This window comes from Triticum aestivum, chromosome 2A, assembly GCF_018294505.1.
Source record: "Triticum aestivum cultivar Chinese Spring chromosome 2A, IWGSC CS RefSeq v2.1, whole genome shotgun sequence".
Classification (NCBI taxonomy): domain Eukaryota; kingdom Viridiplantae; phylum Streptophyta; class Magnoliopsida; order Poales; family Poaceae; genus Triticum; species Triticum aestivum.
The window spans coordinates 426228945-426244754 of NC_057797.1; the positions used below are offsets into that span (position 1 = coordinate 426228945).

Here is a 15810-nt window from a genome sequence, read left to right on the forward strand (position 1 = left end):
CCAATATGTATGTGGATTTAAAGGAGCGTTTCTGGTGGACTAATATGAAGAAGGATATTGCCGAGTATGTAGCTGTGTGTGATGTATGTTAGAGAGTGAAGGCAGAACATCAAAAGCTAGCCGGATTGTTACAACCTATGCCGATACCCGAATGGAAGTGGGAAAAGCTTGGCATGGATTTTATCACCGGATTGCCCAGGACCAAAATCAGGATATGCGGATTCAAAACACAAGGAGGTAGCCTATGAAATCGGAGACAGAGTGTATCTTCGAGTATCACCACTCCGAGGAGTTAAGCGCTTTGGAGTTAAGGGAAAACTAGCGCCACGCTTTGTGGGACCATACAGAGTTTTGGAACGTATGGGAGAGGTTGCTTATAAGTTGGAATTACCCGAAGGATTGTCAGGAGTTCATGATGTGTTTCATGTTTCATAGTTGAAGAAGTGTCACGCTGAGATGGCCGATATACCGCTAAGAGATACGGTGCCCTTGGAGGCGATTTAGTTTCATGACATGTATTCACACACGACGTGCAGTCATGTTACTAAGTTTCATGACATGTATTCAACCAGTAACATGAAGTCATGTTACTGGACCATGATGAACCTGCGAACTATGAGGAAGCGATGATGAACCTAGATTCCGCGAAATGGCTTGAGGCCATGAAATCTAAGATGGGATCCATGTATGAGAATAAAGTGTGGACTTTGGTTGACTTGCCCGATGATCAGCAAGCCATAGAGAATAAATGGATCTTCAAGAAGAAGACTGACGCTAACGGTAATGTTATTGTCTACAAAGCTCGACTTGTTGCGAAAGGTTTTCGACAAGTTCAAGGAGTTGACTACGATGAGACCTTCTCACCCGTAGTGATGCTTAAGTCTGTCCGAATCATGTTAGCAAGTGTCACATTTTATGATTATGAAATTTGGAAAATGGATGTCAAAACTGCATTCCTTAATGGATTTCTTAAAGAAGAGTTGTATATGATGCAACCAGAAGGTTTTGTCAATCCTAAAGGTGCTAACAAAGTGTGCAAGCTCCAGCGATCCATTTATGGACTGGTGCAAGCATCTTGGAGTTGGAATATACACTTTGATAGTGTGATCAAAGCATATGATTTTATACAAACTTTTGGAGAAGCCTGTATTTACTAGAAAGTGAGTGGGAGCTTTGTAGCATTTCTAATATTATATGTGGATGACATATTGTTGATTGGAAATAATACAAAATTCCTGGATAGCATAAAAGGATACTTGAATAAGATTTTTTCAATGAAAGACCTCAGTGAAGCTGCTTATATACTAGGCATCAAGATCTATAGAGATAGATCCAGATGCTTAATTGGACTTTCACAAAGCACATACCTTGATAATGTTTTGAAGAAGTTCAAAATGGATCAGTCACAGAAAGGGTTCTTGCATGTGTTACAAGGTGTGAAGTTGAGTCAGACTCAATGCCCGACCACTTCAGAAGATAGAGAGAAAATGAAAGTCATTCCCTATGCCTCAGCCATAGGTTCTACCATGTATGCAATGCTGTGTACCAGACCTGATGTGTGCCTTGCTATAAGTTTAGTAGAGAGGTACCAAAGTAATCCAGGAGTGGATCACTGGACAGCGGTTAAGAACATCCTGAAATACCTGAAAAGGACTAAGGATATGTTTCTCGTTTATGGAGGTGACAAAGAGCTTGTCGTAAATGGTTATGTCGATGCAAGGTTTGATACTGATCCGGATGACTCTAAGTCACAAACCGGATACGTATTTATATTGAATGGTGGAGTTGTAAGTTGGTGCAGTTCCAAGCAAAGCATTTTGGCGGGATCTATGTGTGAAGCGGAGTACATAGCTGCTTCGGAAGCAACAAATGAAGGAGTCTGGATGAAGGAGTTCATATCCAATCTAGGTGTAATACCTAGTGCATCGGGTCCAATGAAAATCTTTTATGACAATACTGGAGCAATTGCCTTGGCGAAGGAATCCAGATTTCACAAGAAAACCAAACACATCAAGAAATGCTTCAATTCCATCTGCGATCAAGTCAAGGAGGGAGACATAGAGATTTGCAAAATACATATGGATCTGAGTGTTGCAGACCCATTGCCTAAGCCTCTTCCACGAGAAAAATATGATCAGCACCAAGACTCCATGGGTGTAAGAATCATTACTATGTAATCTAGATTATTGACTCTAGTGCAAGTGGGAGACTGAAGGAAATATGCTCTGGAGGCAATAATAAAGTTGTTACTTATATTTCCTTATATCATGGTAAATGTTTATTATTCATGCTAGAATTGTATTAACCGAAAACTTAATACATGTGTGAATACATATCAACCAAGGGCACCGTATCAACTCTCATTTCGTTTCTTGTTTCATGACATATCAACCAATAAGAGATGTGGGTCGTGCATGCTTTCAATGAGACTATCAAACATGACATGCAGTAGTTAGTTCATTGCATGCAATGCTATTAATTAGCAAAAAAACATTAAGTTCTCTCGTTTTTCCCTCCGCCTTGGTCGCGGTGCACAATCTAAGATGACTTATACACCTGGACAGAGGGAGTATCATAGATGACCTTATTTATGGTCATACATGACACAAAGTAATATATCATTTATTATGTTACGGTATCTACCTATGTTACTCTAATCCTCTCTTTTTTAATTCACCGTCACATTATCATGTTTGCTATTTTCGAGTGCATGATACCGGCTATGATACCCCACTATGGGAGACCCCCATCCCTTTTAAAAAATGACGGCAATAGCTGGTGAACGGTCACCAGCAGGGATGCCATTTGTGAATGCTAGCGGGTGGCATTTTTTTTGTTTACGGGGTAATATCTTGCGAAAACTGTCATCGTCTAATCTGGATCTAACGGCTCTGGGGGCGTTCCTGGGATCTCGCCCCCGGCGAACGCTCGCCAGATAGCATTTCCCTTAATAACCCCGAGCAGGCGAACACCCGTCATCTCTTCTGTAGAAAAAAAAGAACCCTGTAAAATCTGCCCTCGAGATGCCCCACCTCGCCGCACCTGCCTCTCCGCCGCCGGCTCCAAACCTTATGTCCGACGCTCGCGAGGCTGCCTCCTCCTCGCCGCCGTCCGAAAGGGGGCGGAGGAAAGCGGTGGTGGTTGTTATGGGCGCGACGGGCGCCGGAAAGTCCCGGCTTGCCGTTGACCTCGCGAGGCACTTTGCCGGCGTCGAGGTGGTCAGCGCCGACTCCATGCAGGTCTACCGAGGTCTCGATGTCCTTACTAACAAGGTCTCCCTCGATGAGCAGAACGGTCTCTCCTCTCGAACACTCCAAGTGTCCCTCCTTGTATATATTTTTTCTTCAAAAGGAAATTCAGTTCCGTTCAGTTTGAGCTGAGTGACGGTATATTTGACGTGTCTGCAGGTGTTCCTCACCATCTCCTTAGCATCGTCGATCCTTCCGTGGAGTTCACTTGCCTGTAAGCTTACATCTGATGTTACTGATGCAACTTTGTTTCAGTCTTCTAGACTTCCAACTGAGTTACCGCCATGTTCATTCTGAATGGCCGCAGATTATAGAAGATATATTGGATCGTGGCGGCCTGCCTGTTGTTGTTGGTGGCACAAACTTCTATATACAGGTCCATAGTTCAACACTTGTCGATTTCCATATCAGGAGTTATTCACACATGTTCATAGTTCAATTCTGGTCGATATGCTTATCTTAAGTTAATTGTGTATCTGATTTACATTTTTGCGGGCTCTTACGATGGCCTTAGGCTCTTGTTAGTCCATTCCTCTTTGAGGATATGTCAGAAGATATGCAGGGTTGCACTTTAAGTGACCAACTTGATGATATAGGTGAATACTGAAACCATAACAGTTGCTCCTTATTCATCGTGTGCCTGTGCTGTATTCATGTTTTATTTATTTGCCTATTATATCTTAAATGCGCTATTCAGGCCTTGCCACGGATGATGTTAGAAGTGGGTATGAACACTTGAAGGAGATTGATCCTATTGCGGCACAAAGGATCCACCCGAACAACCATCGAAAAGTAAGGGTGCTGCACATTCCTACCATCTCCTGGTCACTTAGCCAGTCATTCTTCATCTGTAGCATGCTCTCACTTTCCTCATGGCATTCCCCTATTGAACTTATTTTATCTGTTTGATTTGCTGTATTGAACAGATAAAACGTTACCTTGAGTTATATGCAACCACAGGTGCACTACCAAGCGATCTTTTCCAAGGAGAAGCTGCAGAAGTGAGGAATTTTTGTATTTTCTTTGATTAATCATTCAATATATATGCCATGAATATGAAATACTAACTGCTAGAACACATTTTTCGTGCATGAGGTTAGATTTTCTTGTTTCAATATGGATTGTCCTAAACAAGATTTTTTGCTGTCAGGACAAGTGGGGACGGCCTACTAGCTCCAGATTTGACTGTTGTTTCCTGTGGGTAGACGCCGAGCTTCATGTTCTGGATAATTATGTCAATGAAAGAGTCGATTGCATGATTAATGCTGGCCTGCTTGATGAAGTGCGCAACATATATAATCCAGGTGCCGTTTATACCCAAGGTCTGCGGCAGGCCATTGGGGTTCGTGAATTTGATGAGTTTTTCAGATTATATTTTACAAAGAAAGAACCTGATGAGATAAAAGCTGGTATGCTTGATCTCCATGATGATAAGCTGAAAAGCTTGTTGGATGAAGCTGTCTCTCAGCTAAAAGCAAACACACGAAGACTTGTTCGACTCCAAGTAAACATTCCCTCTGTATCTTTATCCTTACATTTTTTAGACGGTCTGAGAAAATAATCAGTACTAGACTGCAAATCTTTGTCGCAGAGACGGAGGCTACACCAGCTGAATAAAGACTTCGGGTGGAATTTGCATCACATTGATGCAACAGAAGCATTCCAATGTAAGTCCATTTGTATGTATTAGCCCAGAGTGTTGAATTGGCCTGCTTTGATGTGTTCTTTTCCTTCATATGTAGTAATGTATATTTTACTAGGTACCACTGGTGACTCGTGGCACGTCAAGGTTATAAAACCTTGCGCAGATACTGTCAGAAGATTCTTGTCTAACGATACAACTTTGGCAAGTAAAGATTCTACGAATGATGGTGGTGGAACTAGGTTGGCCTCAAGAGAGTTATGGACTCAATATGTTTGCGAGGTGATGTTTTTTATTTAATGTTCTTATTACGAGGTGGTTCTGGTTATGCTTTGGTTGTCCTATGATAATTGGTTGAAGTATCTGATGCTTGCCTTTTGTCATTTCCCTCGATGTATTAGTTAATAAAAAACATGGATCTGACAACTTCTACCCTTTCTGAATTGTGTTATAGGCCTGCGACAACCGGGTCCTTCGAGGGGCACACGAATGGGAACAGCACAAGCAAGGCCGAGGCCACCGGAAAAGAACACAGCGTTTGAAGCGGAAGAGTAAGATCAAGAGTACATCGTCTGAAGCAGAAGTATAACCATATGAACATCAGTTGTAGTTTCGGTGTTGATGGACCACCATTTAGATTGGTTTTGAGTCTTATGGAGGAGACTGGGGAAGGGGATCGATAAGGACACGGATCCAAACACTAGTTCTGATCTTTAAAGGTGTGTTTGTATGCTGCCTGACTTCATATCGCAGCAAACTCGAGTTCGTCTTAATTTATGCCCATTCTGAACATGTCTTCTAATTGTTCATGGAGCTAGTGAATATCGTCAGAGTGAATTTAAAAGCAATCAGCAGTAGACCGGAAACTAAACCGATGAAAAAACAAAAGGTAAATCGACGGAACATTAGAATTAATGCAGATCATAATATTTTAGATCCAAGACGAATCCAACGGGAAAATCAGTGAAGCTAGCAAAGCAGCAGTCGAGCGCCTCCAACTACATTCACGCTCTGTCTTCTCGGCGGTCCAGACGGTTTTATAATGACAAAGTCGGCTTAAATTTGACTTATACTCCCTCCGTTCCTAAATATTTGTCTTTTTAGACATTTCAAATGACTACTACATACGAATGTATGTAGACATATTTTAAAGTGTAGATTCACTCATTTTGCTCCGTATGTAGTCACTTGTTAAAATACCTAGAAAGACAAATATTTAGGAACGAAGGGAGTATTAGCCAAAAAGGCACTTATTTTTATGTTTGGTTTTCGCCTTTGCTTACACCTTAATGTGACAATATCCACTCAAAAGTCAAAATCACAAAAGACGTGTTTTTTTTTCTTATAAACCGAACTTCAGAAATCAAGGAAGCAAAGGGGGCGAGCGACGCTGTAGAAAAGGACTTGATATACTCCCTTCGTCTCGATGTATAAGTCATTCGTGTAGTTCTAGGTCATCGATTTGAGAAATTAAATATATGTTATATGTCATGAAAAGTATATCACTAGATTTCTATACTCATGTAGTTTCTAAACATATATTTTTTGTTACATATAATACATATTTATATAGTTAAATTGTTGATCTAGAATTATGCGAATAACTTATACACCGAGACGGAGATAGTAGGTTGGCGAGGACGATGCGTCATATGTTGGCATCGGCAGCCGAGGCCGTGTAAGAGGGAGAGGACGATAGCTGAGGGTCCGAGGACGTGTAAGAGGGTGAGGACAACGGCGAATCATTTGCGATGTGGTAGAGCGCAACAATAAAGGTCTCCGGCACCAGCAATGGAGGAGGAGTTAGGCTGCACCATTGTTCTCTATTTTTCTTAGGAGATAGGAAAAATTAACACACACACAACAAGATCGTGTTGAAAGCCAAACGACCAGAATATAAGTCCACCAGAGTATTCCCAGCCCACCAGAGTTCATTCTAGGTTTCCACTGCATGGGTCAGGTATAGGAGTTCCCTCATCCCACCAATTCTAGGTTGGGAAACGTTTGTGCGCCGGCCGAAGCTTCGGCCGGTCGCACGCGCTCCACTCGATCGAGCAGGGATCGAGGGCACACACATCTCCCAGTCCAGGTTCGGTGTCTTTCGTTTTCCCTCCTTGGCCTACCACGTGCCTTTGGCCCATGACCCTTTTTTTCTCAGCCTTCATATTTATCTTCTTCCCCATGTCATCTTCAAGATCCATGTTCACCGCTGCTGACTGAAGCTCCGACAGGCATGGGGAAAGAAGCTGCAACTGCAGCCCCGCGAAGCTGCATCCGTTTTTGTTGGTGATGTGACCGTGGCGACCATGGCCATGCCCACGCCATCATGGAGCTGCAAGCTCAAAGGAAGCGGGTGCTGCATGCTGCGACTGTGGTCGTTGCATGCTGGAACCAGCGGCATTTTTTTCTACATCCACTAACGGTGGAACTACGACCTGTTGCTGCAACCATTATCGGATTTTGCTACGACCGGCTAAGAAATTTGCTACATCATTAATGGCGAAGATGCAACTCGGGACGGCGGCGACGACGTTTTTGCTGCAGCCCTTGCTGTTTTTTGCTACAACCTGCGATTTTTTTGCTACATCCATTTAAATGGAGTTCATCGGAAGCTGTCGTGCGTTCAACCCAGTGCAAGCGAACGTCAACGGGTGAAAAAATGCTTCAACCACCAGGAGAAAAAGCTTCAACCAGTAAGAGAAAAAGCTTCAACTGGGATGCGAGCGGCGGCACTGAGTGCTGCGGCCGGAGGCACGGTGGTGCGGCGACGGGCGTGATACGATAGCGGCAGCTAGGTGCTGCAACGACAGATACGCCAGACGTTTTGCTACGACGGCGTGACATCTTGCTGGAACCAGCGAGGACGGGGATGCGATGACGACCTCCAGTGATGAGGGCGGCGTCCTGTGGAACTGACGGGAGTCAGCCGGCGGCGACGAGGGCGGCGGCCGACGGAGACGTGGAAGGCCGGCGAGCTGGCTGTCGTATTGGGGATCACAGGAACTCTCAGGACGAACAGGCGCCATGTTTTTTATTTGTAGCGAAGCAGTTGGGGAAGAGGAATCGAGCGGCTGTTATAGATCAAATCGTACGTGCGTGGTTAGGCCGGCCGAAATTTCGTCCGGCGGACCGGCGTGTATCACTTGCCTTCTAGGTTTTTCCCCATCTTTTTGTCTGTATGTTGCGTTTGTACTATGTTTAAAAAAGAATATAAGTCTGATGGGCTTGCGGCCCACAAAACGTCCCACACAACATCTCTTCTCTCAAAAATAAAAGAACAAGTTCAATCAGCAGTTCCTATTTCGCACAGGATAGTGACCTACTGCGCAGCCTCTTGTACGCCATGTTTTCTGTATGGGCCGGCCCATTCTAGGTTTTTACCCACCTCTTTTGAGAAGGTTGTAGAACCTTCCATGAGCCAGGTTTTTTTAGAAAAACATCACACTTTATTTCATTGAATAATGTTTAAAGGGACACAAATGTGATCCGGTGGATCAATAAGCCACACATGTCTACCAATACAAAGTGTAGTGGATGATCTAGCTAATTTGTGTGCCTCATCATTACTTGCGCGGTGTTCATGGACAAACTCGTAACTCTGTAGTCTCGTCTTTCTATCATCAATCTCTCAAAGGATCATGCAGTACTCGCCTAAGTTCCGCTCGCTCTTTAGGTTGTTTATGACTCTCAGACAGTCAGATGCAATGCGTGCTTTTGAGACGGCCAGGTCCTCCGCAAGAGCTAAAGCTTCTCTACACGCGCACGCCTCCAGAGTAGCAAGTTCTGTCACACCTTGAAATACTACCGCGGACGCCCCCAGGAATATGCCACAGTCACTTCAACAGACCACACCAACCTCCCCAATGCTCGGCGGTAACCATTCTGTACCTCGCAAGCTAGGTGTTGTGTTTGTTATACATCCGGTTCGTTGCTTGGGTAGTTCATGTATCTCTTGCAAGTATCGCTCAATAAATGAATGTGTCAGACAATGGACTCTGGAACTCGTGTTCATAGATAGCCCTTCTTCTTGCCCACTAGATTGTCCATAGTGTGGCTAGGACAGAGATGAATTTATCCTTGCTCAATGTATCACGCAGACTGAAAAGCCAAAACTTGGGGTCCAGTGTCTCGTCGCCATAGACCAGGAGTAGTGCATCATCATCCCGGAGTGACCACACTCCTTTGGCCATGTTACAGTTGAGGAGAGCATGCCTCCATGAGTCGACAACTGCCAAACAGATCGGACAGGTTGCATCTTCTGTCATATGCCTCCTCACCCGTTCTTGGCCCGTCGGGGGAGACGCCCGGGCCAATCGCCTCCAAGTTTGGCAGGCACCTGTACCCCCCACAGCTTCTTCCATTCTTTCTCTTGTTTCAACGTATCCGAGTTCTCTGTTTGTCCCGTTAACCATGCTTCCGTCTATACTTTGTCTCTACAACCATCCTGTAGCATGATCGGACTGAGAAAAGGCCCGACCTTTAATACCGTCAAGCATAGAAGTCCGGCTGTGTTTTGTAGCTGATTGGAATTTGCCTATCGGTTTTTCTTTTCCTTTTGTTTTGTTCGCATGTTTTTTCTTTCCTTTTATCTTTTTCGCATTTTCCCCTTCTTCTTCTTTCCTTTTACTTTTTCATTTTTTCTTCTTAATTTTGTGAAGATTTTTTAAAATTTGTGAGCATTTTTATTGAATTCGTTAACAATTTTTGAATTCATGGACATTTTTCCAAATATGAGAACGTTTTTTAATATTCACACATATTTTTAAAAATTCACGGAAACTTTTTAAAACTTTCTAACATTTATTGAAATTCATGAATATTTTTTAAAATTCGGATCATTTTATGAATGCAAGGAAATTTTGAAAATTCGAGAATATACTTTTCAAATTTAAGAGAATTTTTTCAATTTGAGAACAAATTTTGGACTCACAAACAGTTTTTGAATTTTGGATTTTTTTTAAAACTTAATTGATATATTTCAAATAAAGGAATTTTTTTAAATCTCGAAGATTTTTATAAAGAAGCTAAAAAAGAAAAAAACAGAAAATAAAAATAACAAACAAAAATAAACGAAAAAATTTAGGGAAGCCTGCCACATACCTGGGCCGGCCCAAGTTCGCGTGAGGGGCGCGGCCTCGCTTTCCACCGCACGGTTGGGAAATAGGAGTCCCGGTCCGAGCCGGCTACCTATCATTGTAGGATTGTCTAAAAAAACCCTATCATTGTACGAGATTCTCAAAAAAAAAGAAGACCTAGGATATGTACGCAGGTTAGATCTAGAAATACGACGTACAGATACGACCGACCTAGACAATTACAAATACCTAGGTCCGGATCTAGAAATACGTAGATACTGGAATCACATACGTACCCCGGCTTTCCCTTTCGTTTCGAAGCTCTCGCGTTGGCAGCAAGGTGATCGGCGGAACGCGAAGATCAAATCGAGTAAGTCGCCTTCTTCTTCCCCCGTCGATCGAATTAGGGTTCGTGCTTTTCGTCCCCTTTCCTGCTTCCTTGGTCTTTGGTCTCTGTTCTTGACAGGGCAAGATCAAGATGGCCGCGGTTCTTCCTGCGCTGCTGCCAACCCCACCGTCGGCCCCAATCGCTACGTTGCTCAAGACATCGCGGACGGACGGGAAGCCTGGCCGTGCGTCGGCGAGCCGGAGATGGATAGATAACAAATTTTTGATTCTGGCCGCCGCGTCGAACTTGACCGGCGGTGAGCGCGTCGGACGCGTGCTGTCGAAGATGAGCGGAGGCGAGCGAGTCAGACGCGTGGCATCGGACATGGGCGGCGGCGACCGTGCCAGACGCGTGGCATCGGACACGGACGGCGGTGATCGCGCCGGACGCGTGGCATGGGGCATGGACGGCGGTGACCGCGCCGGTCGCGAGGAGTCCCGAACAAGCTGGAGCGCTGTCAAGAGGCCTGCCAGCCGCGCTCCTTCCACCGATCGGTGTGACAAGAAGCCCAAGGCTCCGGTCGACAAGGAAGCTTCTCCGGAGACAGAGCAACTGTTCGCTGGCCCGACGTTCATAAGCGTCGTGCCCCCGGATCCGAGCGAGCTCCCGATCCCTTGCTGCTTCATGAAGAAGGCCCGCTAGTGGACTAGCAAGTAGCAACAACACATGGGATTGATCCCTTACTACAGTCGTCGTCGTCGTCGTGTAATCTTGCTTTGTAGCCCAATTTCAGCGCTTGTTAGATGCGCTTTTAGTAGTGTAGTAATTTGTCATGGCTCTGGGTTGTGTTCATGTTAGTAAAACCCAACCCAGAGAGGGGCGGATGGGTGGCATGACAATCATAAACTATCTTCCATGTTATTTTACTCTCCTTGCAATCCTTCCTGCAGTCTTTCCTCTACTGAAGAGTGAAGAAAGCCCGTTTTAAGATCACCGTTGAGCCTCACACCTGCTCCGCTGAATCTGTCGCCATAAAAGACTAGAAATCTGTAATAATCTTCAAGATTGGAACAAGGCAATGTTTCTAACTAGTCTATGTTGATTTAACAAGTCGCTTCGTTTATAATCCTTGATTTGGAGCAGCAGTTCCATTTCTACCGCTAGAGCAGAGCTACTCTGCAGCGAACCGGCCATCACAACACAAAGAAAATTATGGTCCACCCACAGCATTGCACAAACGATTCAGTTAAACAACAAATGGGACCTTCACACAGACACTTGCATTTGTGCATGCACAACATACTATAGGTACTTAATTGAAAATGGTTGCCATACCAAATGTCAGATGTTTTTCTTTGCACATACAGTTCCTCTCCTCTCCTGTCCCCGTTCGTCCAATGTAAATTGTACTTCAGGCCAAATGCTGAAGCCTTTATCTTCTTATTGATGCTTTGTTTTATTAATGTTTATTAGAAGGGAGAGAGGGATTTGTGGAATAGTTCGTTGTATTGCTTGAGCCACGTGGGCATATATATAGGATTACAATCATCTACTTGGAGTACAAGACAAGCCAGAACAAATCCTAGTCCATCTCGTCTTTCCTAATAAACATTATACTCAACATCCCCCACAGTCACAACGGTAGCGACGCAGACGGTGATACTGGAGAAGAATACGAAGGCAAGCCAACGGACACCCCCCACGGTCGTAACAGTCGACGCATCGTGGAGTCGTGGCTGGAGTGGCAACCGACGAGGTTGCTCAAGCAAGGCGGTAGCCCTTTGTGCCGTTGTCGAGGTAGCCGAGAGCGTGGGTGCTGGAGCCGTGGTCGAGGTAGCCGTGCGAAGAATGCCGTGGTCGATGTTGAGTCAGGATAGCCGGCGTCGAGGAAGTCGCCGTGGAGCCGCGGGCGCAAAGAGGCGCTGAGTTAGTCATGGGCGCAGCAGTGGTGCGCCGGGGAGAAGACGTTTTTGATGACATGTCGCGCCGGGGTTGCCAAGCCCGGGGACATATCGTAGACGAAGGCACGCACCAGGCTTGCCGGGCCTCGGGGACACGTCGTGGACGAAGGCACACTTCGGTGTTGCCAGTACCGGCCATGCGTAGACGGGGACCTACACGAGCTGTACGCCATGTCGAAGAAGTCGAAGAAGCCAGCAGAGAAGGACTCGACGATGGTTGCAGCGCCAACCGGCGCGGGGCCGATATCGCCCGCGGTTGTCGGAGTAGACGAAGTGGTCGGCGTAGATGACGGCGACGCTGGCGACGGGCTAGTGTTGGACGAAGACGAAGGGGTTGGACGGACAGCGGCGGCGGCTACGGGGGTAGTCGGGGCGGCGTCCGAAGAAGAGCGGCTACGGCGGCGGCAGCTAGGTTAGGAGCGCGGTGGCGATGCTCGAAGGAGGCGAAGAACCCGACAGCGTGACGAAGACCGGCGCAGATGGTGGCGTTCCCGCGCCAAGGGAGACGACGCGACGCATACCATGAGAGGTCGACGCGCATGACGACGGAGTGGACCGCGGGCCGCGACGCTACGACCCGAAGGGGCGACGTAGTGGCGGCGGGCAAGTCGGGGCGACGGCGGGAAGACCTCGGGGCGGCGGCTCGGACCGCGGGCCGTGGAGCTGTAGCCTGAAGGGGCGACGCAATGGCGGCGTGCGAGTAGGTGCAGCCGCGGGGACGGCCTCGGGCGGCGGCGGAGATAGCGTGCCACGCTCGCTACGACCCTGTAACGCCCGAGACTGACGCGCTAGGTGTCTTCCAGTTATTCGTTGTTGTTGCCTTGTCATTCGCTTGAGCGTTGTATCTTGCCATGTCATCACGTGCATTGCATTCTTATGTTTTTAAAACTTGCATCCGTCCGATTTCTCCCATTTCTCTCCGTTGTCCGTTCTGAGCCCAGACACACTTGCACGCGCCCGCGGCACCTCCGGAATAGTATTTTATAAGTGGCCGGAAAATATTCTCGGAATGTGTGGAAAGTTGGCGTGCGGTCTTATTATAGTGCAGGTAGACTGCCTGTCAAGTTTCGTCGCATTCGGAGCTCGTTTCATAGCCGACCGTTAAACATATAGCGACATTATAGCCGGTCATACGTCGGACATTTTCGGTCTCCGAAAACTGATGTCGGGCCTCTGTTCTTCCCTCTTTTCTTAGTCCAACCCCCTCTACACAGTCCATTTAGCCCACCTACCTGCCCCTCCGCTCCGGACCGAACGGTTCCGAAACAGCCTCAAACCCCCTAACCCTAGCCCCTTGCCTTATATAGACCCCCTCCATGCCATTTTGAGTACCCCTAGCCTTCCCCTACCCTCAGCCGCCGCATCCCCCTTAAAATCAGTGCCGCCGGCCTTGTTTTCCGCACACAGCCGCTGCAGATCTGCCACTTGGCACGCCGCCGTTCGCCAGCCACCGCCAGCCACCACCAGTGCCGCCACCCTCGGCCTATTGCGCCGCGCCACATGTCCCCAGCGCCTCCCCACGCCCGTGCGCCGCCGCGCGGCCCGCCAGCACCCAGATCGGGCCCTGGGAAGCCCATCTGGGCCTGAGCTCCCCGTCGTTCTCGCAGGACCTCCTCCCGTCCCCGAGCAACCCGCGTCCCCGCCGTCATACGTCGCCTCCGCCCACCGCCGGCGAGCGGAGCCGCCGGAGACGCACGCCGGCGCCCGATGCCAGCAGGCCAGAGCCGCCCTCGCCTTCCTCTCTCTCTCCCGTCACTAACCGCCCCGTCGACCTCTTCCTTCGCAGGGAGCTGCCGCCGCCCGTCACTAGTGATCCCCGCCGACGCCAGGAACGAGTCACCCGGGGCCGGATCCGCCCGAATCCGCCCGTTTCCGGTCACCCCGCCGTCCTTGAGCACCCTCACCGGAGCTCCACCGCCACAAGCCACGCCGCCGGCCCTGCGAGCGCGAGACGAGGACGACGTCCAGGCCGCCCCATCGCCCTGGTGGGCCCCGCTCGGCCTCCAAGGCCCAGCAACCGGCCTGTTTCCCCTCCGACTGGGCTTGGTCCATGGTGAGAGAACATCAGCCCAGCGCCTAGCAGATTAGGCAGAGTGCCTATTTTTTTCCCTCTGGTCGATTTTAGGATTTATCCAGAGAACTCCGTTTTACAGAAAAGTCCCTAGAGTTCATGCATTTAATAACTCATCAACCGTGCATCATATTAAAATGATTTATATATGAAAAATACTTGGAATCTTGTCTAGTTTCATAATATTCAACTTTCATCCTTGGTAAAAATGTTTAACTTGATGTTTGATTAAGTTTGCTTAAATAACATGCTAAAATGTTTTAATTCATAACTAATTAACCGTAACTCGATTTATAATAATCTTTATATGTAAATGGGGTGAAAAAATGCCTAGTTTAACATGGTGCACTCATCTTGCATATTTAATAACTCTAAAATTGTGTATAGGGCAGAACAATACCAAATTCATAATATGCATATGAGGATTTTTTCGGATTTGTTGCTTGTTGTTCCGGCCTCATTTAAACTTGCCTAGATAGGTAGTTTTATTATGCTTCACCTCTTGCCATGTTTAACAACATTTAATATTGTTGGGTACATAAACGAGAGTGAACTAAATGATTGAATGTGGTGTTTCGTCAATATGTAACCCGTTGCATATTGAGCTCCACTTAATTTGTAATATTGTTTGTGCACTTTGCCTTGTCATGCCTCATTAAACCGGACATGCATCATACTTGGTTGTGCATCATGCCATGTTTATGTGATGGTTGTTTACTATGTTGCTTGCTTCTTTCCGGGTTGCTTCTCTCGTTAGCTTCGGTTTTTTTCCGGGGTTGTGAGGATTCGTTCGACTACGTTGGGTTGTCTACTTCTTGGACTCGCTCTTCTTCCTTGCGGGATCTCAGGCAAGATGATCATACCCTTGAAATCACTTCTATCTTTGCTTGCTAGTTGTTCGTTCTATCGCCATGTCGCGTTACCTACCACTTGTTATATCATGCCTCCCATATTGCCATGTCAAGGCTCTAACCCTCCTTCCTAGCAAACCGTTGTTTGACTATGTTACCGCTTTTGCTTAGCCCCTCTAGCGTTGCTAGTTGCAGGTGAAGTTGAAGTTTGTTCCATGTTGGAACATGGATATGTTGGGATATCACAATATATCTTATTTTAATTAATGCATCTATATACTTGGTAAAGGATGGAAGGCTCGGCCTTATGCCTGGTGTTTTGTTCCACTCTTACCGCCCTAGTTTCCATCATACCAGTGTTATGTTCCTTGATTTTGCGTTCCTTGCGCGGTTGGGTGTTATGGAAACCCCTTGACAGTTCGCTTTGAATAAAACTCCTCCAGCAAGGCCCAACCTTGGTTTTACATTTGCCTAACAACCTATACCTTTCCCTTGGGAGTAATTAACCCGAGGGTCATCTTTATTTTAACCCCCTGGGCCAGTGCTTCTCTAAGTGTTGGTCCGAACCGGGCAACCTGCGGGACGACCTCGGGGCAACTTGAGGGCTGGTTTTACTCGTAGCTTGACCTATACG

General features: G+C 46.9%; 2 protein-coding genes across 3 annotated transcripts; both read left to right on the forward strand.

Annotated features, from left to right (window-relative positions):
* The first annotated feature begins 2994 nt into the window (after positions 1–2994).
* On the forward strand, positions 2995–5682 carry LOC123185361 (tRNA dimethylallyltransferase 2). 2 transcript variants are annotated; one of them, XM_044597253.1, is made up of 10 exons: positions 2995–3294; positions 3408–3462; positions 3525–3624; positions 3763–3844; positions 3946–4040; positions 4175–4249; positions 4399–4752; positions 4840–4915; positions 5009–5172; positions 5345–5682. In XM_044597253.1, exons 1-10 carry the CDS (start codon positions 3024–3026, stop codon positions 5477–5479), a joined length of 1407 nt encoding a protein of 468 aa, XP_044453188.1. In that variant the 5' UTR covers positions 2995–3023; the 3' UTR covers positions 5480–5682. The 2 variants fall into 2 exon arrangements, with proteins under 2 accessions (XP_044453188.1, XP_044453187.1); XM_044597252.1 differs by lacking the exon at positions 3763–3844 and having other exon boundaries at positions 2995–3272; positions 3556–3624.
* Positions 5683–10121: 4439 nt separating this feature from the next.
* LOC123185363 (uncharacterized) lies at positions 10122–11207 on the forward strand. Its single transcript, XM_044597254.1, has one exon. The coding sequence runs from the start codon at positions 10444–10446 to the stop codon at positions 10993–10995; it is 552 nt and encodes a 183-aa protein (XP_044453189.1). The 5' UTR covers positions 10122–10443; the 3' UTR covers positions 10996–11207.
* Positions 11208–15810: the final 4603 nt, after the last annotated feature.